This window comes from Rutilus rutilus, assembly GCF_951802725.1.
Source record: "Rutilus rutilus genome assembly, chromosome: 14".
NCBI classification, from domain to species: domain Eukaryota; kingdom Metazoa; phylum Chordata; class Actinopteri; order Cypriniformes; family Leuciscidae; genus Rutilus; species Rutilus rutilus.
The window spans coordinates 3,154,987-3,182,500 of record NC_140219.1 but is presented as its reverse complement, the minus strand read 5'-3'; the positions used below and the strand labels follow the sequence as shown (position 1 = coordinate 3,182,500).

Below are 27,514 nucleotides of genomic sequence, written 5' to 3'. Positions count from 1 at the left end.
ACTGTCTTATGATGGTCACACACATCTTACGTAAATATAAAAAATAAAAAATAAAAAATAAAAATTAGAGGAGAAAAAAAAAAGAGTAAAACAGCCCTTTTTTTGTTTGTTTGTTTTTGCATTGTACTGTGTACATGACTGAATAAAAATGTGCCAATGTATCCATTGGTTGTGTCTTTTGTGTTCATCATGTAAAAAGGTTTGTGAGGGGGGGAACCACAAGCTACATAAGTTTTGGAAATGTTGTTTTGAATTTATTGCACCAGTGTGTTAGACTATGTTGTAGTGTGTGTGTTTGTGAGGGCTTGTGTGTCCTGTCTGAGGGCAAAGTTTGGTTTTTCAGCAAGAGTGAATGGTTTTGAGTGTAGAGCTTCATTTTGACCTGAAAATAGGATGTGTGGGGAACTGGGTGAGACGTTATGGATTTGTGTTTACAGTTTTGAGAATACGAGGCATAGTTTCAAGAAATGTGTTTAAGCAATCGAGAAAAACTGTAATATTAATATGGGTGTGTGCATTTATTTGTTTGTTTATATTTTTTATTTACTTTCTATTCATTTACTTTTGTAGTTTTATTTATTTGTTTATTTTTATAATTGTATTTATTTACTTTCTATTTATACAATTTTTCAGTTTTTTATTTACTTTATTTGTTTATTTATTAATAGTTTTATTTATAATTTTGTTTATTTATTTACTTTCTGCTCATTTATTTCTTTCTATTTTTTATTTATTTATATCTTTGCTTTTTATTTATCTGTTTTCTGTATATTTATTTCTATTTTTTACTGTCTATTAATTTACTTTATTTATTAACAGTTTTATTTTTATTTCTTTACTTTTTTACTTTTTTAATTTACTTTCTTTTTATTTACTTTCTGCTCATTTATTTTATTTATTTAGGTTTAGTTTTTATTTATTTATTTATATATTTGAATGTATTGTTTATATTATCATTTATTTACTCTAGTCATTTACTTTATTTATTTATTAAGATTTTTTATTTATTTATTCATGTATATTTTAGATTTTTATTTATTTACTTTCTATTTATGTCTTAATATATATTTCATTTATTTGTTAACTTTCTTTTCATTTATGTGTGTATTTATGCACAGAAAAATACACATTTCCCCTTTCATCTTTTATAACCTCAGTCAATCAGTCAGTAATATTAGGTATTTAGTCATTTATCTGGTTATTGTTAGCTTCACTTCTGCATGTCCTGATCGCTCTAGCAGGGTAAGTTAACTACAACTAAGACCAAAAAATAAATAAAAAATGTGTTACTTGAAATAAAATAAACTTAAACAAATTTTATTTCAGCTAGTTGCCAAAGCACTATTTCCCATTTATGTACTAAATAAAACCGAAATAAAAATTAATAAAAACCATATCATCATTCATTAACCATTCAGTCACTTAAGCGTAGAATCTGCCATTCAGAATATATACGAGCGAGTCACTCGAATGGCGGAAGCCATGTTGCGCCTCCATCTCGAAAATACATTAGCCACGGCCACCGTAGGAGTTAAAACGCCCTCGGAATGGGAGGCGCTAGAAAGTAATATTCAGTTGGTAGTCATATACAGTTTCACCGCTAGATGGGAGAAAATCCTACACAGTGTAGCTTTAACGCTGGCCCTAGTGATCATGACTAATGCTGTGCATCATTTCAGTGCATCCGTGTTCATTAACGGCTGTATTGTGTGTGTCTTGTTCTCTCAGGCCGGCACCTGTTTGTGGACTCGGGTCTGTCGGACCTGGCGGTGGGTCTGGTTCTGTTAGCCGGTTCTCTGGTGGTGTTGTGCTCCTGTCTTCTGCTGCTCGTCAAACTGCTCAACTCACTGCTCAAAGGTCAAGTGGCAAAGGTCATCGAAGGGGTCATCAACACGGGTGAGCCAGAGCAATCACAAGTGTTACTGTATTTACTGTCCATTCATTTACAACAGTCCATTAATAATGAAAAGGATTATTATCGTTAACTAAAACTATTTAATACATTTCTGTTAATTGAAATAAAATTAACTGAAAATTTTATTAAATTGAATAATTAATTTAAACTAAAATTATTAGTCGAAAAACTTTAGAAAAAAAAAGCTAATTAGAAATGTTGCCTTGGCAACAAACTGAAATAAGTTTGTTGAAGCACTAAAATTATTAACTTGAAATAAATAAACTAAAACTAAAAACTAAAACTGAAATAAAAATAAACCTAAATAGCAATATTTGAAACAAACAAACAAAACAACTACAAAAATGACAAAAGAACATAACAGAATTATTAAAAATTAACACGAAAACTAAAAATATAAAGCTCATTTAAAATATTAGTAAAACTATGATAAAACTAAAACTGACTAAAAATAAAAACTTACAAATGAAATAAAATAAATTAAACACACACACACACACACACACACACACACACACACTCTCTCTCTCTCTCTCTCTCACACACACTCACAAACACTCACTCACTCACTCACACACACACACACACACACACTCTCTCTCTCTCTCTCTCTCTCTCTCTCACACTCACTCACTCACTCACTCACTCACTCACTCTCTCTCTCTCTCTCTCTCTCTCTCTCTCACACACAAACACTCACTCACTCACTCACTCACTCACTCACTCACTCACTCACTCACTCACTCACTCACTCACTCACTCACTCACTCTCTCTCTCTCTCTCTCTCTCTCACACACACTCTCTCTCACACACACACACACACACACACACACACACACACACACACACACACACACACACACTCTCACTCTCTCTCTCTCTCTCTCTCTCTCTCTCTCTCTCTCTCTCTCTCTCTCTCTCTCTCTCTCTCTCTCTCTCTCTCTCTCTCACATACAGACACACACACACACACACACACACACACACACACTTCTGTGTCTATTTTTGCGGTGGTTATTTGGCCTGTTTTCCGCAGATTTCCCGTATCCTCTGGGATGGCTGTCAGGATATCTGGCGATGTTGATGGGAGCCGGAATGACCTTCATCATCCAGAGCAGCTCCGTCTTCACCTCGGCCATGACTCCGCTCATAGGTGACTCTCTCTCTTCAGCAGCGCCATGGACACTGGGAAACAGGGAAGACATTTTTACAGTATTCAAGAAAGTGTTGGTATAGGAATAGGATTCACATTTTAACAGATCCACATCAACCTGCCAACAAATGAGACGACCAGCAGTAACAACAACAGCTCAGAAACACACACATACAAACATACTTTTTTATATATATATATGTTTTCATACGCAAACTAGGCTGGTTTTATCAAAATACTTAACACAGTTCACAAAACCACACACCCAAACCGCAAAATACCTAATTATATCGCACTGCAACCAAAACTACATATAGCATTATCAAAATCAAACTTTTGCACGAAATGGCGCACGCTTCATTCATATCACCAGATTTCTGTCTAACCAACTACACACTGTTGGGCATAATGAAGAGCACTCTCATCTTTAGTATGCTTTGCCATAATACTAAAATAGTTCAAATTGTAGAAAATTCTTCAGATTGTTCACAAGCACAGAAATATTTGCAGATACACACACACACACATGCTGTTGAAACATATATATATATTTTTTTTTCACCAAACAAGTCAGTGCAACATATGCACAGCAGATATATTTACACTGGACTGAACAAACATATGCTCACAAAAAACAGTAAACTGAAAAAGATTGAAGTGTTAACAATGAAGCATTGAGGTGTTTGGTCAGGTGACACATGTATCGGCCAATCAGATCATGGAGTGTCATTTTGAATGGCAAACATGTGACTTTATGTCAGAACCGTGTTCAGTGTGTTTAAAAAGTGCCACTCTGAATTGCAAAATGTGTGTAAAGCAGAAAATGTGTTTAGACTTTTGGAGACTTGAGAAGAGGTTTTGCTAATTTAAATAATTGTGCCTTGCGTGTCATTTTAGTGTGTTAGCAATTGGAAAAAACTGTAAAAATGATCTTTACGTGCAGCTATAAGTTCAAAGATTATTATGTTTTTTAGATGGTACCCTTTTAACTTCAAGATACTGACAAAAAAACATGTAATAATTCAGCCATAAACTAATGAACACAAATAATCAGCAGTTCTGATTAAACTTTAATTTGTGCTGTTTTCTCCAAACATGTTGAAATGTAGAGCAAAGGTGCGGTATTGGCTCTAATAAATATTAACTGGGACTTCAGCTCTGTCAGGTCAGGCAAAATCACTTTCAATTACTTCATCATTAATTTAAAGCCATTACTCGACAATGATTCAGCGACTGCTGCATGATTATGCTAATTATTAACTTTTCAGCCAATGGGGATCCCTCTGTCTCTTTGAGATTGCAGTAACCATGGAGTTCATCATTTATTAAAGCCCCAGAAGAGTTGAAGTGTCACTGGACGCATTATTAATAGTCAAACGAGGGTTAAAAGATCATCATCGGCGCTGATAAAGGGACATTAACCCCGTGACCTCTCAGAGCTCCTCTAATTCATTACGAGAGAACATTCACGGCCCTGTTTGTGTTTTAACATTTTTCCTGCTTCATATAGAGATTATGGAAATCATAGAATTGAGTTACTGCCATTCTAGATGTCGGATGCATGTTTTCAATTCTATTCACATTTATTTGTATTTCGCTTTTCACAATGCATAGCGTTTCAAAGCGGCTTTACAGAAAATGCATGTTTCTACATTAGAGTAATTATAGTTATCAGAGGTGACTGTGCCATCTTCAACATCATGTATTCAGTTAGGCACAAACAATGAGCTCATTTAAGCAATTATTACAAGTTCGTAATGATCACAAGATATGGAAAATATGGCACTTGTGTATGGAATGCCAAGTCTGCCAAATAAATCTGGAAATAAATACATGTATTAATTCTGAAATCAAATAAAAAAAAAGTATCAGTTTCCACAAAAATATGAAGCAGTTCAACTGTTTTCAACATTAATAATAATCAGAAATGTTTCTTAAAACATCAAATCCTCATATTAGAGTGATTTCTGAAGGATCATGTGACACTGAAGACTGGAGTAATGATGCTGAAAACTCTTTGATCACAGGAATAAATTACACACTGTAAAACCCAATAAGTTAACTCAACTCAAACTGATCGAGGAAACTGACTGCTTCAAACCATTTAAGTTTAAAAACAAATATATAAGAGTATTTTGAACTTGCATATATTGAGTCATATTCACTCATAATTTAGTGTTGGTTTAGTCAATCATTTTGAGTATATGTAACTTGAATATTTTAAGTTCCATTCATTTAGTTATTCATACCTTATTTGGTTTAAGTTCTGCTTAATCCATTGCAGTTTTTGAGTTAATATCACATTTTTTATTAAGTTGAATTAACGTTTTTTTTTTTTTTTAATAAGTTAAATGTACTCATTTCGTTTAGTGACTTTCAGTGTTAGGTTTTACAGTGCACTTTACTATATATTCACATAGAAAACAGCTATTTTAAATGATATATATATACATTTTTTTTTAAAGCATTTATTAATCTTTGTCTATTGTTTGTTCATGTCAGTTCACAGTGCATTAACTAATGTTAACAAATACAACGTTGATTTTAATAATGTAGTAGTAAATATTGAAATTAGCATCGACTAATATGAATAAATGCTGTAGATGTAGTGTTCATTGTTAGTTCATGTTAACTAATATTGTAAAGTGTTACTGAGACTTCTTTGAAAAACATGTAAAAAAAATGATACAGACCCCAAACTTTTGAATAGTACATATGTATGTGGAGACTGGGGCTAGTTGTCACAAGGGATCTGTTTCAGTATCTAGTAAATAGTCCAATTTAACGAACTAGAAGCAGTTTCAAACATCTGTCTTGTTTCTCAAGCCAAATGCGCTTCCTAACAGTGTTTGCTCCGTGTCTGTCGCTCTCGCAGGCATTGGTGTGATCAGTCTCAACAGAGCGTATCCTTTGACCTTGGGCTCCAACATCGGCACGACCACCACTGCCATCCTCGCCGCTCTCGCCAGTCCCAAAGAGAAGCTTCCCGCCGCGTGCCAGGTACGGGACCGAGAGACACCATCACAGCCTTACAGAGCTCTCAGTCTCCTAAAATCACTGCATGTTAGCAAAGATTCAGGGCGAAAGATGCTAAAATGCACTTATGCATTTATTTCTGCATTTTAGTGGTGCGTGCTAGGCATACTTAAGGTTTGGGGTTTCTTCAAATCCCTAAATTAATCCCTATTACATTGCAGAGCTTAATGCATTCTGCATCATCTGTACTATAAATTGTGCCATAAAAAAATGCTTTCTATTCTCGTTTTCCCTCCAGATTGCCTTGTGCCATTTTTACTTCAATATCTTTGGGATTTTACTGTGGTATCCGATCCCGATGACTCGCCTGCCCATCCGGATGGCGTCTGCGCTGGGTGAACGCACTGCGAAGTACCGCTGGTTTGCCGTGCTGTATCTGCTGGTGTGTTTTCTCCTGATGCCGTGCCTCGTGTTCGGGATCTCTCTGGCCGGATGGCAGGCTATGGTCGCGGTGGGAACGCCGTTCTCCGCACTCATCGTCTTCGTCCTCCTGATCAACCTGATGCAGGCCCGTAATCCCACACGCCTGCCCAAGACGCTGCGCAGCTGGGACTTTCTCCCGCAGTGGATGCACTCTCTCAAACCGCTCGACAAGCTCATCACCAGAACCACGGCGTTGTGCTGTAGCCCGGCTCGGATAAATGACCCAGATGTGGTCGTGGTGACTCCTCCGGATGCTATAAACATCAAGCCAGAGTCAAAGAAACAAGCTGAACATTGGTACGAAAACCCTGGCATGTCTCTCCCGGAGGAGATCTCCTCAGAGCCCAGAGTCTTTAGACTGAGAGGACTAGAGAGATGCAACAGCACGCCGTTATAGACGGTCTTTCTTTGTAAAACGAACCATCCTGGTGCCTTGCTAAAGTCTATGAATGACCAGTCTCAGATTGAAGCTCTGTTCCAAAACCTAATGAAACTTTTAAGGCATATGCATGATTATGCATAACCTATGTGACCCTGGACCACAAAACCAGTCACATGGGTCGATTTATACGATTTATATAATAAATAAGCTTTCCATTGATGTATGGTTTGTTAGGATAGGACAATATTTGACCGAGATTCAATTTGAAAATCTGGAAACATTGAGAGGGTGCAAACATTGAGAAAATCTCCTTTAAAGTTGTTCATTTATGTTCACAATTGTGCTGCATTCACTCACACAAATACATGTTTTATATATTTACGGTAGGAAATGTGCAAAATATCTTCATGGAACATGATCTTTACTTAATATCCTGATGATTTTTGGCATAAAAGAAAAATTGATCATTTTGACCCGTACAATGTATTGTTGGCTATTGCCACAGATATACCCGTGCGACTCGAGACTGGTGACGTGATCCAGGGTCACATATATCATATTTTGGCCTAAATCTAAGACAGCATCCCATGTATCTTTCATGCAGGAGCCAATATCATAATGCACAGTGACAACTCCGTAAGAGACAAAGTGAAATTTTTCAGAGCTGAGATGTTTACCGGTTACAGCCTATCCACTGTCAGACAGACACGTTTCAAATTATTCATTTAAAAAAAAAAATATCTAAGAACATTCCCATTAAGTTTTCTCTGAACATTCTAAACGAAGGGTTATGGGAACATTCTATATTATCATTCTTCAAACAATGTGTGAATGTTACGTTTGAATGTTTTCTGTGCATTCTGAAACAAACATTTAAAAAATGTTAGACGAACATCTAACTAAAACACTTCAGAAAAAAATCTACAATTAAATGATTTTTGTGCAAACGTTTTGAGAACACATTTAAAGACCAGATAACTTTGAATGAACGTACTATTGAAGAACTATTGTTCATCACTTTGTGAAAACAGTGACCGAACGTTTCTGAAAACATTCTCTGTTAGCAAAACGTCACTGATTAGGTCATGATTCCTGCCAGACAAAACTCCATTTCCAGCCGAATATTTTCAGTAGCTGAAGTTTTGATGCATCACTTGATAAAATAGTTCAACGCAAATAAATATGGACTATTTTACCTAGGTTTTGTGTATGCTGTATTATTAAAGTTTACATGCTAATACCAAACTCTACTAAAGTCAAAGAGGAGTGCTATATCATGTTACTGACAAAAGCATTTCAAATCAGTCACTTTAGTTAGGAGTCTTTAGTTAGGATGCTGTCTTAAAATGGAGCCAGTCTCTTGTGCTCAACAAAGCTGCGTTCATTTGATCAAAAATACAGTGCAAACTCTTATATTGTGAAATAGTATTTCATTTAAAAAAAAAAAGAGTGTGACCTGTGATCAAAGCTGAACTTTCAGCATCATTACTCCAGTCTTCAGTGTCACATGATCCTTCACAAATCATTCTAATATGAGGATTTGCTGCAACATTTCTGATTATTATCACTGTTTCAATTTTTTTTGCAGTTCAATAATTTTATTGAATCAGTGATTTAAAAAAAAATGGATTCTTAAATGAATAGAAAGTTCAAAAGAACAGCATTTTTTTTATTATTATTTTTTTTATACAATTATGTCTTTACTGTCACTTTTGATCAATTTAATGCAACCTTGCTGAATATAAGTATTAATTTAATTCATAAAAAAAAAAAGAAAACTTGCACAGACCCCTGACTTTTGAACAGTAGTGTACGTCGTAGACAGTTCACTAGGTTTTGGAACAGAGCCTTAGTTTTACATACGGTGCTTAATCAAATTCAAAATGCATTTTTGAGCAAATCAATCTATTTTATCCACCATAATATTTTCACAATAAGTTCAGAGCATTATATGAAGCTTTAGCTCCAGGCCATTGTGTCTCTGAGGAGTCTGGTAAATGAACATTTAGTTGTTTTGTCCTGCAGTCATGCACGAATGTTTATTATCTGCAGCACTATGTAAATCTCGCTGAATAAGCGAGTCTGCATCGACAGACGGGGTCTGTCTGGCGCAAACATAACTCAGGGCCATCCCAGCACGCCTCGTGTTATTAAATATACAGATATTAAAAACCAAATAGCTTTCTTTTTATTTCCCATGCATAATGCTAATGAGAGAATGGCCCACATGGAGTGTTATTGGCAAATAGTTTGTTTTAATTAAGTATTAAGCATTCCCCAGTGTTTTGTATTAAAGGCCATTGAAAGCAGAATATTTGCTATATAATTCCACAAATTGAAATGGTAAGAAAAGCTTTTCTAATTTTAAACACCGAAAGTTGACCATTTCATCATACAGTAAAAAAAACAAACGAAAAAACAACAACATCATTTTAGGTTGTTTTAGTGTGTAGGGAATGTTTAATTGAAATAAATAAGCTGCATGTTATTTTGTGTATGTTTTATATCAGGTGTGGATACTCTTCTGTGTTGCAGTTTCTGCATTGAATTAAACACCTGGTTATTTGACAACAAAGCACTATCCTGCTGAAAGAAAATGGGAAAATTAAGGGAATAAAGAAAATTAAACAAAAAATGGTAAAAGAGGTTCTATGTCTAATTGTAGTTGTGAAGTAATCAATTTAAAGTTGCCTATTTGCAAATAATATGCACACATTCACTCGTAGAGCTGCACGATTAATCGTTAAAAGATGGCGATCTGATTTAAACACCCACGTGATCGCATTCCAAAATGATAAAATACCGATTGTATCAGTTGCATCGTTACACCAGTAGGTGGCGACAAGTGACTGTTAAGGGTAAATTACATGTTATTTTGTTCAGTTGTCAGTTCAGAATCCTGAGAGAATCGTGTAGCTCTAATTCACTCTTATTTGTGTGTCGAAAACGCTAAAGTTTCTTGTCACAAGTTTTTAATAATTCACAATCACAATTTTTCACAAGTAGTAGGCTATGCATTGTGCAGTATTAAGTGAGCAGTATGCTAGTATTCTAATTATTAATGTCTATGGCTGTTACGGACCTGTCACATGCTATTTTTTCACAAGTAGCCTAGTATTACCAGAGCTGATCAGCCCTATACGCACACTACGCAAGTTGCGTAGGGCACCGCAAATTACTCAAGGCCCCGCCTCCCCCTCGTGCCAAAGCACGTCAATCAAAGTTTACAACATCGATGAGAAAATTAAGCGGAACTATCCTTCTGGTCACGAAAAGACAGAAGAAGAAAAAAACACACCATGAGAGTGAATTGCGGGAACAGCAATCAGGCAGACTTGTGTTCTCTCCTCTCCAAGTTTGATGTCAGCAAAGAACATTAAAGTTAAGTAGATGTGCATCTCTCTCTAGTCTGTCTGTCTGTCTGTCTAACCCCGCTGGGCATCTTTTGGTCTGTCTGTGTCTTGCTTGCTAATGCCGGCCACTTCCATTCCAGGGCTGTGTTCTGTGACTTACAAATACAACTATTTATTACGTTTGATAAACGACAAAGGGCAACGGTGTTTGTTTATAAACTGCAGCTCGGAAAAGATAACCGTATCGCGCGTTAACATACGTTAATATGCGCGTGCACGAAATGAAACGTGCACTTTCCAGCAACACATCTGTACAATATGGGCGTTATGGCACTCCGCATTATAGGCGCACATACTTTTAAAACAAGACAATGATTATCTAGTCTCCAAGTCAGGTTAGTTACAACTCTGCAGGAAAGCAATGTATTGACATTGACTATTGATTTATAGGCTATATTGCATTTAAAATGTTGATTGGCTGGACATACTGGTCAATATGGATGCACATCCCTCAGTAAATAAAAACCATCAAGTATCAAGTTTTGCTTTTATCATTTAAAACACAGTGACATGCTATGGCAAGCCATTTTAGCTTTTATTCATTCACAGGATGCATTTTTGATATCAATAATTAAATGTGTACTATTTAAAAAAATGTGAATTCTTGATATTAAGAATGTACTTTTTCTAGTAACAATGTCTATTTCTGATATCTGGAATTACATTTTCATTAGTAGGCCTACTAGTTAAAGGGATACTCCACTTTTTTCGGAAATATGCTCATTTTACATCTCCCCCAGAGTTAAACAGATGAGTTTTACCGTTTTAGAATCCATTCAGCCGAACTCCGGGTCTGACGGTACCACTTTTAGCATAGCTTAGCACAGATCATTGATTCTGATTAGTCCAGTAGCATTTCTTTCAAAATGACCAAAGAGTTTCAATATTTTTCCTATTTAAAACTTGACTCTTCTGTAGTTAAACCGTGTACTAAGATCGACGGAAAATGAAAAGTTGCGATTTTCTAAGCCTATATGACTAGGAACTACTCTCATTCCAGCGTAATAATCAAGGAACTGTGCGGCTGTACCATGAGTGCAGCAGGCGTAGTGATATGACGCAGCGCCTGAAAATAGGTCTAATAGGTTAGACAAACTTAGTCCCGGTCACGTTGGAAGAAGTTACCGAGCTGGGGACTATTTTCAGGCGCTGCGTCATATCATTACGCCTGCTTCACCCATGGTACAGCCACACAGTTCCTTGATTATTACGCTGGAATGAGAGTAGTTCCTAGCCATATAGGCTTAGAAAATCGCAACTTTTCATTTTCCGTCGATCTTAGTACACGGTTTAACTACAGAAGAGTCAAGTTTTAAATAGGAAAAATATTGAAACTCTTTGGTCATTTTGAAAGAAATGCTACTGGACTAATCAGAATCAATGATCTGTGCTAAGCTATGCTAAAAGTGGTACCGTCAGACCCGGAGTTCGGCTGAATGGATTCTAAAACGGTAAAACTCATCTGTTTAACTCTGGGGGAGATGTAAAATGAGCATATTTCCGAAAAAAGTGGAGTATCCCTTTAAAGACTAGACCAGTACTAAACCGCCAGCGCCTCACACGAAGGTCGTTGTGGCAGAATGAACACTAATTATCTGGAGACTGTGGAGATGACATTTCAGATGTTTTTATAGGTGCATTGCAACACAAACACACACTGACTGCCACTGAGATGAATGGGAATGCTAACGGAAACGGATAGCGCTCTCCGGGAGTCATAGACTGGCTTGGCTGATACTGCAGTAATAAAATGAGTTCAACAGTCGCACAGCAGTGTCAGTCCGTGCAGAAACATGGACATTGAAGGGCAATAAATCAATTGAGAATGATGGGTTTTGCTGTGATATGAACTACTTTCTGGTGCTTGATAGCCATTGTCTCCATTTCACCTTCATTGGTATTTAACACTTTAAAATAAGGTTAACAGATGATACGGTAGGCAAACTGGTGTGAGTCCAATGTGGATGGTAGAGAGTCTTTTAGGTGTGCCAGGACCAGCCGCTCAAAGCACTTCATTACGATGGGTGTGAGTGCTACAGGGCGGTAGTCATTAAGGCACTTCGGGCTGGAGTGTTTTGGCACTGGCACAATGGAAGTGCATTTAAAGCATGTTGGTACAGCTGCTTGGGCAAGAGACAGGTTGAAAATGTCTGTAAAAACCCCAGCGAGCTGCTCCGCACATGCCCTGAGTACGCGTCCAGGGATGTTGTCTGGTCCAGCAGCCTTGTGCGCGCTGATCCTGCTCAGTGCATTGCAGACATCTGTGGAGGAGAGTGTGATCGGTGGGTGGTCAGCTGAGGATTTGAGCTTGGTGGCAGTTTCTCTGTTGTCTCTTTCAAAGCGAGCATAAAAGTCATTTAGCTCGTTCAGGAAGTTGACATCAGTGGCTGCGGGGGTGGAGTGAGAGGGTTTGTAGTCACTGATGGCCTGAATGCCCTGCCACATGCGCCGAGGGTCAGCGTTGGAAAAGTGTCCCTCTATTCAAGTTCAAGTTCATGTTCAAGTGGTTTTATTGTCGTTCATTCATATACAATTACAGTATACTACAAAACGAGATGACGTTTCTCCAGGACCTTAGTGCTACATTAAGAAAACAATAAAAACAATCACAAATCACAATAAGCTACACAGACTAGATAAAAATTGCACATAAAAACGTGCAATATAATAATTTACTAAAAGACAAGACAAAAGGCACAATAAAAAGACAAAGCAGCGCCGAACAGTTTATGGTAGTGCCAAGGTGTTGTTGTGCTTACTAAAGTGTAAAATGTAAACATACCACTCTCTGAATTAAAAATAATAATAGACAAAGTTCTCTTAAGTGCAATTCCGGGCATGTGCAAAAAGTTCAATACCACATAGTAAACACACAGAATGTGTGTTTATTTTATCAGTTCTTGGGTATTTAAAAGTCTAACTGCTTCAGGGTAGAAGCTGTTACCCAGTCTGGTAGTGCGGGCCCGAATGCTCCGGTACCTTCTGCCAGATGGCAAGAGATTGAAGAAACTATATGAGGGGTGAGTGGGGTCTCCCACAATGCTGATTGCTCTGCGGATGCAGCGTTGTGTGTAAATATCTTTGATAGATGGAAGAGAGACCCCGATGATTTTTTCAGCTGTTCTAACTATCCTCTGTAGGGACTTTTGATCCGCAATGGTGCAAGTCCCAAACCAGGCAGTGATACAGCCACTCAGGATACTCTCAATAGTCCCTCTATAGAAAGTTGTTAGTATGGGCGGTGGGAGGTGTGCTTTTCTCAGTCTTCGCAGAAAGTAGAGACGTTGTTGAGCTTTCTTGGTAATTGAGCTGGTGTTAGTGGACCAGGTTAGATTCTCCGTTAAGTGAACACCAAGGAATTTGATACCTCTGACAATCTCCACAGGGGAGCCATCGATGTTCAGTGGGGAGTGGTCACTCTGTACTTTCCTAAAGTCAACAACCATCTCCTTAGTTTTGTCCACATTCAGCGACAGGTTGTTGACTCTACACCAGTCCGTTAAACGCTGCACCTCCTCTCTGTACGCTGACTCGTCGTTCTGGCTGATGAGACCCACCACGGTCGTATCATCAGCGAACTTGATAAGATGGTTCGAGCTGTGCTTTGCTGCACAGTCATGAGTCAGCAAAGTGAACAACAGTGGGCTGAGTACACAGCCCTGTGGGGCCCCAGTGCTCAGTATGGTGGTGGTGGAGATGTTGTTCCCAATCCGGACTGACTGAGGTCTCCCAGTCAGGAAATCAAGGATCCAGTTACAGAGGGAGGTATCCAGGCCCAGTACTTTCAGCTTCCCGATCAAATGCTGAGGAATGATTGTATTAAATGCTGAACTATAATCAACGAACAGCAGTCGGACATATGAGTCCTTTTTTTCTAAGTGAGTGAGGGCCAGATGAAGAGTGGTGGCGATGGCGTCATCGGTTGAGCGGTTAGGACGATACGCAAACTGCAGTGGGTCTAGTGTGGCGGGCAGCTGGATCTTAATGTGGCCCATGACGAGCCTCTCGAAGCACTTCATAATACATGATGTGAGTGCAACGGGACGGTAGTCGTTGAGGCAAGACACTGAAGACTTCTTAGCTATGGGGACGATGGTGGTTGCCTTGAAGCATGTTGGAACGACGGCGCTGCTCAGAGAGATATTAAAGATGTCGGTAAGAACATCCGCCAACTGGTCTGCACATCCTCTGAGCACCCTGCCCGGAATATTATCTGGTCCCGCAGCCTTCCGCGGGTTGACTCTGTATAAGGTTTTCCTCACATCGACCGAGTTGAGACAGAGCACCTGATCATTTGGAGCAAGGGTGGTCTTCCTCGCCACCACGTCGTTCTGTGCCTCAAACCGAGCATAGAAGTTATTCAGCGCATCTGGGAGGGAAATATCCCTGTCACAGGCAACTGATGGTGTCTTGTAGTTGGTCACGGCCTGGATTCCCTGCCACATACGCCGCGTGTCGCCGCTGTCCTGGAAATGAGTTAGGATTCTCCGACCGTGCATGCGCTTTGCCTCTCTGATGGCCCGGAACAGTTTGGCCCTTGCAGTACTAAGGGCCGCTTTATCACCTACTCTGAAGGCGGAGTCACGTGTGTTAAGCAGGGAACGCACCTCCGCAGTCATCCACGGCTTCTGGTTAGAGCGTGTGGCAGAGATGCTCACAAGTCTCTGAGCTAGAGTCCAAGTCAAGTCTCAAGTCTCTGAGCTAGAGTCCAAGTCAAGTCTCAAGTCTTTGAGCTACAGTCCAAGTCAAGTCTCAAGTCTCTGAGCTAGAGTCCAAGTCAAGTCTCAAGTCTCTTTATAATATTAAGTATCTGGTTATAATAAGTGTTGCATCATCACGTACAGCGACCCATCCAACACTGCATAGCTATAAGGAATTCAAAGCATGTAATATGTTATTATGACTCCTTTATCTATCAGCATACAGTATCAGCTTTGATTTTGGTATATAATTAGTGTAAACAGGCTATTGCAACATGACAAAAACACCAAGAATGCTTTACTCTTAAGTTAATATCTGTATTTTGCCTTGTAGCATGAACACACAGTACAGTACAGACCAAAAATTAAGAAAGACCAAATATGGTCAAACATCACATTGTAGCTAAATGCAAAACACTACTGCAACAAACCAAACGATGTGAAATATAATGAAAAGTGCCATCTGAAATTTTCTTCTAGAATGATCATTTTTATCAAGCTTGTATATTTAAGTTCAATAATTTCACTTACATGGCAATGCAAATTACCTATTAATTGTCATTTAAGTGAAATTACTTAACTTAAATATACAAGCTTTATAAAAATGATCATTCTAGAAGAAAATTTCAGATGGCACTTAGAGGCTTTTGCATCTGAACTCTTCATACTATCCACACAAATTAACACACTACACTTCCTTATGATAGAGAATCCTCAATTATTTGTTATTTACTTAGTGGCTGGATAGAACAACATTCAAACGCTCAGCATTTTTAGGGTGAATGTGAAGCAACTGACCAGCTTATGGCATGTAACTTGTTAAGAACAAAATGTTTAGAAATAATAAAATAAAATAAACCAAACGATGAGATCAGACTGGTTAACCTTCTCTTCTCTTAACACACAAGGTATGGGCCACAAAACATTTCTGGCTTCTAGGTGTCCTTCAGTGGCCTAAGAACTAGAAAAGTCTTAAGCAACAGAATGGTTGCATTTCAAAAAGATCAAGCTTGACAGTGTCTTTGCACTAAGTCTGGCTCGGTGAGGGCGCATTATAAGTCCTCCATGACTAAATACCCTTTCCACTGGTGCACTTGTGGCAGGAACTGCAAGCAGTTTCATAGACACAAGATAAAGCCTTGGGAAGATCTTTGCATGCTTTTGCCAGAAATCCATACAGTCAACAACTTCTTCAGAGCACACCTGGATGTAGCGAATGACCTCATCTTTGCAGGATGTGTGATGGTCTGCATTTTTCTTGGTACTCTTCTTGCGGTAGCCAGAGAAAAGCCGTGGAGTTTTAGCAGGTACTGGTGGCTCCTCCTCATCTTCTCCACTGCTGCCCTCGGGTATGGTAACTTTCTGAGCCTCAACCAAAAGAAGGTCTGAAAATATTCCACAAAAATTATGGTTAGTTACAATATTATGATGTTAATACACTAAATGCACAGTGGTGATGATTAAGTTATGAATCAATAAAAAGTAAGACAAGATTTTAATATGTTAGATGCATAATGTGATAGTAATCTTTTAAATCTGTTCATGTATTCACCTACCTATCATCATCTCCTTCACCTCACTCTTGACTCCATCTGGTGCGAGGACATCTTGTTCTAGCCAAAAGAGGCAGAATGATGGGTCTAGTAGTGCAGACAACATGTAGACCATATCTCCAAATGGAAGCTCTACGGGGGGTTGTGCTGTTTCATCCATTCTGACATTTGCAAACATCCCCTGGAAACGGCGTTGGAGTGACTTCTGCAGTGCTTTCACTAAGCCAACCAGGTGACGAGATGCATTCAGCATATGGATGAGGTGGCTGTTGAGTGAGAGTACACAAGGGAGAGCCGCACTGACAGTCACCACCTTCTCTCCTTGTGTAAGGTCTGTTGCTTGCAGAAATGGGGCTAAAATGTCCACAAGCTCTTTGAGCTGACACCATTCTCTGGCTGATACGCACAGACCTTTATGTCCTTGGGCTTCCAGGAGAGAGTTTAGGCTTTGGGGATCCAGGTCAGTGACTGCCTCCACAAGGCGAAGAGTTGTGTTCCATCGTGTGGACACAGCTGAGGGGATGCTTCGGTTTGCTCCATACTCCGCCTCAAATGCTTCCTTCAGTCTACAAGAAGAATGGAGTAAACTGCAAAATTTTGTCACTTTTGACATTGCACTGTTCAGAGTTTTTGTCTCCTTTAGTCCATCTCTTACAACAAGCTGCAATGAATGTGCAAAGCATTGCAGCCGCTGCTGCCGACAGCTGCTCTGGATGGATTCCACATCATCCTGGTATTCCTCACTTACTTCCTCCCACATGCAGCGGTTTCCCAGCTCATCTTCATCATCATCTTCATCGTCAGTTTTAGCAGAAGGGAAACAAACTGTGAAGGCTTTCTTCATATTTGAGGCATTATCGCAGATGATGTAATCCAATTTATGTTTTATATTAAAGTTGTCACATATCTCCTCAAATTTCTCACTTATTCTCTCCCCAGTGTGTGACCCAGTGAATCGTTCACAACTTAGGAGAACTGTCTGCAGTCTTTTTGGGCAGCCTTTCTCCTCCATTTCCATGAAGTGGGCTGTTACCCCTAAGAAGCCACGCATGCTCCTGTCAGTCCAGATGTCCACTGTCACAGACACATTGTCAGTCTTTTGTAGTTTACATTTTATCTTGGACTCTTTTTCTGCTACTAGCTCACTCAGACGTCTGGTTACGGTGCTTCGACTTACTGGGCAGTATCTCTCCTCTACCACTGACATAAAATTTCTGAAGCTAGGCTTGTCAATCAAAGACAGAGGTAGGTTGCATGAAATGATGAGGTCCTGTATTATGGATTCAGTAATGGCCTTCTGCCTGGGATGCCCCTGGCTGTATAGCTGCACACCTCTTGTCTGGCTTAAGAATGAATCAATGCTGCTCTGTCCCTGTGCACTGGCCCCTTTCTTTGCTTTGTTGAACTCATTAAACCTGCAGATGTCATCGATGAATATGAAAAGACAACAAGTTAGATGCTTATCTTACTGCTAACAATTTTATGTGCAACAAAGCCCATCTGAAACCACAAGGTTCTGAACTGAAAAAATGGTACTCAGGGTATCAAGAAAATATTGCAAAATTTATAAGCAATAACTAACTTTTTTTCACTTACAGAGCACATCCATGTAATGTGCACTGCCTATGCAACTAATCATAGCTTATAAACTACTGTAAGTCAACATCCCAGACTCTCAAACCAGTGTAACGTTATAACTAAATTAAACTAATGTTACATGATCAACAATAATCCTGTAACCTGTTTGCAGACAACGTTAATTAACGTGATGGCAGCCAGCGGCACGTAAATGATTACGTTAATCGACCACCACAAGTTTGGCAATTAACCCTTGTATGGTGTTCGGGTCTGTAGGACCCGTTTTCATTTTTTATCAAGATAAAAATGATACGATTAATTATTTTTTCAGACTCATTGGCCTTGGCTCATTTTCTGAGAAGAATATATATCTGAACACATTTTCAATGACCACACAGTACACTGGTCACACACTCTCTCACACGCGCACACACACACACACACACACTCACACTCACTTGGATATGTGGTTTACAAGACTCTCCATAGGCGTAATGGTTTTACTAATGTACAAACTGTATCTATCCTCCTACACTAAACCTACCAATCACAGAAAACTTTTGGCGTTTTTTGAATAAAAAAGACACACCATCTAGTATGTTTTTTAAGCCGTTTGGTTTATGAGGACACAGATGTCCTCATAAACCATGTTTACGTTGTAATACCCATGTCATTGTACACATTTGTGTCCTCATAAACCATATACAAGAACACACACACACACACACGCGCACGCACACACACACTCACTTGGATATGTGGTTTACAAGACTCTCCATAGGCGTAATGGTTTTACTAATGTACAAACTGTATCTATCCTCCTACACTAAACCTACCAATCACAGAAAACTTTTGGCGTTTTTTGAATAAAAAAGACACACCATCTAGTATGTTTTTTAAGCCGTTTGGTTTATGAGGACACAGATGTCCTCATAAACCATGTTTACGTTGTAATACCCATGTCATTGTACACATTTGTGTCCTCATAAACCATATACAAGAACACACACACACACACACACGCACGCACACACACACTCACTTGGATATGTGGTTTACAAGACTCTCCATAGGCGTAATGGTTTTACTAATGTACTACAAACTGTATAATCTATCCTCCTACACTAAACCTACCCCTAAACCTACCAATCACAGAAAACTTTTGGCGTTTTTTGAATAAAAAAGACACACCATTTAGTATGTTTTTTTAAGCCGTTTGGTTTATGAGGACACAGATGTCCTCATAAACCATGTTTACGTTGTAATACCCATGTCATTGTACACATTTGTGTCCTCATAAACCATATACAAGAACACACACACACACACACACACACACAATAACAGTAGGCCCTGACAGGAGGACAGAGTAAAGGTACACTGGAGTCGGAGCTAAAATTCCTACACTTTTAAAAACGTTTTTTTTTTCCTTTTTGAAAATGGGTCCTACAGAACACCATACAAGGGTTAAACAAACGCACATTTATATTTCATAAGGAAGACAGACAGTCGGAGTTAACCTCCCGTAACGTTAGGTCGTAGCTAAAGCAAGAAGCAAGCTAAAGGTAGATGGTCAATGCTGAGCTAAACATGTTTAACGTTACTGACCTATCAGGATGCGTTTTCAGATGCCTGATAAAATTAGATGTGGTTGAGCCTGAATCTTTTATCCTCGTATCACATATCTTGCATTGAGCACTTCTTCTGTTTGGGCCGTCTTGTTTGAAGTTTGTAAATCCAAAGCTAACGATGAATGGCACAGCAGTCGACATGTTTGTTCGTTGTCCTCTACGTGTGGCGGCCGCGCCTAAAATAATTGAAAAAAAAAAGTGTGGCCGCGCCCGCGCGCAGCAGATACCTAGTACGTCACGTGTTACGTGGGCAGGTTATAGGTAACGGAGGGAGGGGAATAACAGCGAGCTCATCAGTTGCTTCCTAAAAATTAACATTGTTCACGAGTCCCGCAGCTCGAGTCCGAGTCGAGTCTGAAGTCTTTCGAGGACGAGTCTCAAGTCGAGTCTGAAGTCACTGTGTGTGCGACTTAAGTCGCACTCGAGTCCGAGTCTCAAACTCGAGTCCCCATCTCTGGCGTGTGGTGATGGTCTTGGAGAAGGTAACATCATCAATGCACTTACTAATGTAGCTGGTCACTGATAATGTATATTCTTCCAAGTTGGTAGAGTTGTCATATGTTGCAGCTTCTTTAAATATATGCCAGTCAGTATACTCAAAACAGTCCTGAAGAGCATAGATGGCTCCTGCTGGCCAAATTTTCACCTGTTTTTGAAGTGGTTTTGTGCGCCTGACGATCGGCCTGTATGCTGGAATAAGAAAAACAGAGATGTGGTCTGAATAGCCGAGTTGGGGGCGGGGCTCTGCCCGGTACGCGCCTGGGATGTTTGTGTAAACAAGATCAAGCATGTTCGCCCCTCTCGTTGCAAAGTCCACATACTGATGGAATTTAGGAAGCACTGACTTGAGATTCGCATGATTGAAATCTCCAGCGACAATAAACAATCCATCAGGGTAAGCATTCTGCAATTCGCTAATAGCCCCATAAAGTTCACCGAGCGCTTCCTTGGCATTTGCACTTGGGGGAATGTAAACACCGATTACTATAACAGAGGTAAATTCCCGTGGTAAATAAAAAGGTCGACTCCTAACAGTCACAATCTCTACCAGCGCTGAGCAGTAGCTAGAGACTAGCACAGAGTTATTGCACCATTCCGTGTTAATATAAACACACAAGCCACCTCCGCGAGTCTTACCGCACAGAGATGCATTTCTGTCGGCACGAAACGAGGCGAGCCCATCTAGCTGAATGGCGGCGTCCGGAACTCTGTCGCTGAGCCACGTCTCTGTGAAAATAAAGACGCAGCAGTCTCTAAACTCCCGCTGCGAAGTTTGCTGGAGCCGAATAATGTCCAGTTTGTTGTCCAGAGAACAAACATTCGAAAGCAAGATAGACGGGATAGCCGGCCGGCTAGGCTTTGTTTTTAGCCTAGCATGGACCCCCGCTCTCTTGCCGCGCTTCCGTTTCCTCGCGCACCGCTTACGTCGTCCTTTCCCCCGGCTACCGGCGTTATGCAACACCGAGGGCTGGAATTTCGGCCTCCGCAGCAAGCCGAGGTTGCGAAGCTTCTCATGCAGATCACCATCCAGCTTGGTTATAGTATGAGTCTTGTATTTAAGCAATGTCTGGCGATGGTAAACACAAATGCTGGTCGCTGCGATATCCATAATGCCGTGAGAAAATAGGCTAAGTAATAACAATAGCAACATTGAGGATCTGGAGTGGCCGCTGCGCACTACCGCGCCGCCATCTTAATAGCATTCAAAAATGTATAAACAGCACTTCTCCGCTCATGATCTTAAGCTTGTAGCAGTGCTTGGCCTCTTTGATGCCCCTTTTCAGATTTGCTCTGGATGTACTATAGGCTTGTGCATCTCCTGATCTGAAGGCAGTATTGCGTGTCTTCAATAGGAGTCGCACTTCCCTGTTCATCCATGGCTTCTGATTTGGGTATGTGGTGATCTGCTTCTGGGTTGTAACACTGTCAATGGTGGTATTAATATAATCCAGTACAGAGGAGGTGTAGCAGTCAATGTCCGTGTGAGAGCCACTGGTGGCTTGAGAAGCAAACATACTCCAGTCTGTGTGTAGAAACCTTTCCTGGAGTGAGAAATCTGCCCCCGCAGGCCACACCTTGATGGTCTTCACTGATGGCTTCACGCGATTGATCAGAGGTGCATATTTGGGGGTGAGGAACAAAGAAAGGTGATCTGACTGTCCCAAGTGGGGGAGGGGTGTCGCGACGTAAGCTTCAGCCATGTTTGTGTAAACATGGTCTAAGGTTTTGTTTCCTCTGGTGTGACAGGAAACATGCTGGTGAAATTTCGGTAGCACTGACTTTAAGTTTGAATGATTAAAATCACCCGCAACAATAAACGCAGCTTCCGGGTGAACGGTCTGTTGTTTACTGATGGCTGCGTGAAGTTCTTTCATAGCAAACTTGGCATCAGCATCCGGGGGAATATAGGCTGCAGTTATAATAGTGGAAGTGAACTCCCGCGGTAGATAAAACGGTCTACATTTAACCATGAGAAACTCAAGGTTAGCTGAACAATGTCTCCCAACAATAGCAGAGTTTGTGCACCAAGCTTTGTTAATGTAAATGCACAATCCACCACCTCTGGTCTTACCGGAGCCATCTAATGTTCTATCCGCCCGGAATGTATGGCGTCCCGCTTGCTCAATAGCGTTGTCCGGTATTCCGCTGTTTAACCATGTTTCCGTGAAAATTAGAACATTACAGTTCAAAAGTCTCTTGCTGTATGTGATGTTGAGTCAAATCTCCTCCATTTTGTTCAACAGCGACCGTACATTGGCAAGGAAAATGCTGGGTAAAGAGAGCCGGTGTGGTGTTAGCTTTAGCTTAGCTCTTAGTCCTCCGCGCTTCCCCCGCCTTTGTTTACGATCTCGCCGGCGCCTGCGAGCACTTCCGCCCGGCCGGGCAGAGTGCATAGCCTCGGGTGATCTGGCGATCTCAGGAAGGAGTCGAAGGTTGTCCATAAAACTGTCGGAAATTCGCAAACCAATATCCAAAAGCTCACCTTGGGTGTACGATGTTAAGGCACAACTGTTCTGGACGAACAGACCCGAAATGAGCAAGAAAAATACTGCTAAATTACAGAATCTGGAGAGACCGCGAGCCTCGCGATGTACTCGCGCCGCCATCTTGGATCTTATAAATTCTCCATGGCACTGCACTCTGTGCTCACACATCTGGACAATAAGAACACTTATGCACGCATGCTGTTTGTTGACTTCAGCTCAGCATTCAACACTGTCATCCCAACTAAGTTAATAGCCAAACTTGGAGACCTGGGCTTCAACACCTCCATGTGCAACTGGATTTTGGACTTCTTGACCAACAGACCCCAGAATGTTCGATCAGGCTCCAACTGCTCCACATCCATCACACTCAACACTGGTGTACCACAGGGCTGTGTGCTAAGCCCGTTCCTCTACTCCCTCTTCACCTCCGACTGCAAGCCTGTGTACGGATCTAATTCCATCGTCAAGTTTGCGGACGACACTACGGTGATTGGTCTCATCAGCAACAACGATGAGACTGCCTACAGGGAGGAGATCAAGCACCTGGCCACATGGTGCACCGAAAATAACCAGCTCCTCAACACCACCAAAACGAAGGAGCTCATCGTGGACTTCAGGAAAGTGTCAAGAGGCACACACGACACCATCCACATCAATGGAATGGCTGTTGAGCGTGTCTCCAGTTTCAAGTTCCTGGGGATCCACATCTCGGCGGACATGACCTGGACAACCAACACCTCCAGCCTGGTCAAGAAGGCTCACCAGCGCCTTTTCTTCCTGAGGACACTGAGGAAGAATCAGCTTTCCTCCACTATCCTGGTGAACTTCTATCACTGTGCAATAGAAAGCATCCTGACCAACTGTGCTACAGTGTGGTATGGGAGCTGTTCTGTTGCAGAGCGCAAGGCACTGCAGCGGGTGGTGAAAACCGCCCAGCGCATCACTGGGACTCCACTACCTGCCATCGAGCACATCCAGAGGAAACGCTGTCTGCATCGAGCTCGCAGCATCCTTAAGGACTCCTCTCACCCAGCCCACAGACTGTTTTCTCTCCTGCCCTCCGGCAGGCGTTTCAGGTGCCTCCGGACCAGGACCAGCAGACTAAAGAACAGTTTTTTTCCCCAGAGCTGTCTCTTTATTAAACTCTAACCCTCATTGATCCCACTCCCCTCATATACTGATTGACTCGGCTCTCCCTCCTCACACCTGCCTCCATTTTGTTATTTGCAATACTATAATGTTCATTTGCACTGCTGATTGTTATTACAGTAACAACTGTTTACATATGCATCTTGCACTACTACCTTGACTGGAATATGCTCAATTTGCACTGCCGACTGTTTATTTACAGTACCGACTGTTTATATATACATTGCAATATCGTACCTTAACTGTAATATGCAATTACTTTCCACTGCACTTTCACTCGGATAGCTTCTGTCCAAACTTTATTTGCACTACTCTAAATCCATTGTTATACTGCTCATTAGCCTAACTTATACATATATCTATTTGTTAAATTCTGTTTATAGTATTAGCCATCTGTATATTATGCTCACATTCTGTTTATAGTAACAGCCATCTGTATATATATTCATAGTACATATCTATCTGTAAAATTCTGTTTATAGTAACAGCCATCTGTATATTATATTCAGTACATATCTATCTGTAAACATTCTGTTTATAGTAATAGCCATCTGTATATTATTATATTCAGTACATATCTAGCTGTAAACTCTGTTCACAGTAATAGTTATCTGTATATTATATTCATAGGACAATCTATCTGTAAATTTTTGTTTATAATAGTATTCAACTCTATATTTATTCAGTACATATCCATGTTCTGCACTTATGAACCACTGTATATCCTGCACTTGCTGCTATTGCACTTCTGGTTAGACCTAAACTGCATTTCGTTGCCTTGTACCTGTACTTGTGTAATGACAATAAAGTTGAATCTAATCTAATCTAATCTAATACCTCAGTTAAAATGAATTTTATTTTTCTAAAGAATTTTCTAAAGCATTTATTAATCTTAGTTGATGTTAATTTAACCTGTGAAGTGTCACTGCTCCACCAGAGGGCCCTTCGCCATTGCATGTTAAAATAAAAATATCCTATACTAAACCTAAACTAATCTCGACAAACTGTTGTTTAAAGGAACACGCCGACTTTTTGGGACTTTAGCTTATTCACCGTATCCCCCAGAGTTAGATAAGTCCACACATACCCTTCTCATCTCCATACGTCATACCTGTCAACATTTGGATACCAAAATACGGGAAATCTGAACGCGGGGGGGGGGGGGGAATTGCAGAGGCAGGCTAAATAGACATTAATTGCGCAGATATTAACATAAATAAATACATACATACTATTCAATTAAAATAAACATAAGACTTATTCATGTTTCTTTATTTATTTTTATCAATTGCAACAATTAACTACATTAATTAATCACGATTAATTGCCATTAAAAAAACTTACATTTTATAATGTAATCATTTCACAATTAATCTCCAAATTAATGTAGAAAAACATAAAAAAGTATATTTTAAATATTTGTCTAACAGGTAGGAAAAATATACAGAAATTGAAGTTATCAAACAGTTTGCACTGCATACAATTTAAATTGTACATAGATTAATCCTTATTAAAGTAAAAAAAGATCTTTAGTCAAGAGCAGTGAGTGCTTTTCTCTGTTACCTTTGTTCTTTGATTAACTTTACTGACAGAAAGCTTTATTGGCTACTGTCTCTTTAAAAACAGCCGCTGACGGATCTCACACGCGTCTCATTCTCTCACAACTCTTTACTTTCATTTACGACTTTTTTTTTTTTTAACTAATAGACTGCTCAGACTGTTCTTATGAGGATACTCGACAAAACGGACATTTTGACATAATTGCGTGTGTTAATGCCATCTCTCTCATGTTCATCCATCCTCGGATGCTGCTGTTCTTTGCGCGATTTTTCCCCCCAAACTACTTCAGTGGAAACTCCGCCCTGCAGCCGATTCTAAAGATTTTATTGGTCATGTGAATCACAGTACTGAATTGCCTACACCAAACACTGACCCCTAAACCTACCCGTCATTGTAACCTTAACCAATGAAATTAGCTGCAGGGCGGGATTTCCGCTTAACTGGTTTGCGCCCTTTGGGATTTTTAAAAAAAAATTATAGAAAGATTAAAAATACGGGAGAAATACGGGAAAATATTTAAACGGGATGATAGCGGGATAGCAATGTAAAATACGGGAGAATCCCGGGAAAAACGGGAGGGTTGACAGGTATGCCATACGTGCCGTAACTCTGTCTGACGCACCCACCGCTAGCCTAGCTTAGCACAAAGACTGGAGGTAAACGGCTCCAGCTAGCATACTGCTCCCGATAAGTGACAAAATAACGCCAACATTTTCCTATTTACATGTTGTGATTTGTATAGTCACAGTAGTAGCAGCGCTTCGCCTTCTGAGAATATAGTTCCCAGTATGTATACGGTTAGAAGATGGCTGTGTCTCATGTGACCTTGTTATTTGTACACGCTGTGACTATACAAATCACAACATGTAAAGAGGAAAATGTTGCCGTTATTTTGTCACTTATTGGGAGCGGTATGCTAGCTGGAGCCGTTTACCTCCAGTCTTTGTGCTAAGCTAGGCTAGCGGTGGGTGCGTCAGACAGAGTTACGGCACGCACGGAGATGAGAAGGGTGTGTGTGGACTTATCTAACTGGGGGATACGGTGAATAAGCTAAAGTCCCAAAAAGTCGGCGTGTTCCTTTAAAATTCATCCTGTGAAAGCGTTTGAAATTGGATAAATGCTACTTTAAATCCTTTGAACAGGCTCCTCCCCCTTAGTGGGCGTGTCATGTTGCATATTACAAAGCACTATTTTATAATCAAAACTTTTCTAATCTTGACGAAACACATATTGTTGGAAAGGTCTGAGAGACTGAGACTCAAGGTTTCTTATTTGCTGACTGTTTTGTGACAGAAGTGATATTTTGACAGAAATGCATTAATTAGTGAAAGGAGAAACGATCAACTTTAAATTTGGAACACAAATATGGCTTTGATTTTATAGGACTTTTTAGAGTCCAAATTATTTTGTGAAATATAGACTTTGGTTTTGTAGTGCATTTGCTTTCATTTAGCTTTCATTTTTTAAAGGCTGGGCCTACACAAAATCTGTATTCTTATGATGCATATCCAACTCAAACATATTTTCGATGAAAAATTATAGTTGAATCCACGTCGAGGTTTAATCTATGATCTTAATTGAGGTCTTTCATGTCTCGGGTCAGGGAATCAAGGAGATTATCTAAACCAAATGTTAGAGATTTTTCTTGGGAACAACACATAGAAACCTGATACGTTGAGGCTGTATTGTGTGTTCGTTCATGTGAGTGTAAGATTAAGTAGTATATGTGAAGGACGTGTAATAGACCATCTGTTTGCAGCTCTTTTAATGCGAGTTTCTTTTGGGTGTGTGTGAATGAAAGCTGTAGATTTCTGACAAATGCACTATACGTACAATAGTAGTTACATTTGTCACATAACTTTGCTTATTAGGGGCCAAGCCCTGAAAGGGCGTATTGTATCTGTTAGTTTTCTTATTTTTCTTATTTTTCCCGAATGGGAGTCAATGGCAGCCCTATCAACGGAACATAGGAAAATGATGAAATTTGGTACACTTGTAGTGATGGTAATGATTAGTAATTGGACCAATTTTGG

The 27,514-nt window shown here is 40.0% G+C and overlaps 1 protein-coding gene across 1 annotated transcript in view; it reads left to right on the top strand.

Moving 5' to 3' along the window:
* slc34a1a (solute carrier family 34 member 1a) overlaps positions 1 to 7,094 on the top strand; it is a gene marked incomplete at its 5' end in the record, with an annotated part of 22,540 nt that extends 15,446 nt beyond the window's left edge. The window contains 4 exons of the mRNA XM_084430999.1: positions 1,729 to 1,896; positions 2,953 to 3,069; positions 5,945 to 6,069; positions 6,344 to 7,094. Of these exons, the coding sequence (XP_084287125.1) occupies positions 1,729 to 1,896; positions 2,953 to 3,069; positions 5,945 to 6,069; positions 6,344 to 6,925 (992 nt within the window). The 3' untranslated portion in view covers positions 6,926 to 7,094. The remainder of the gene's footprint in view (positions 1 to 1,728; positions 1,897 to 2,952; positions 3,070 to 5,944; positions 6,070 to 6,343) is intronic.
* Positions 7,095 to 27,514: the final 20,420 nt, after the last annotated feature.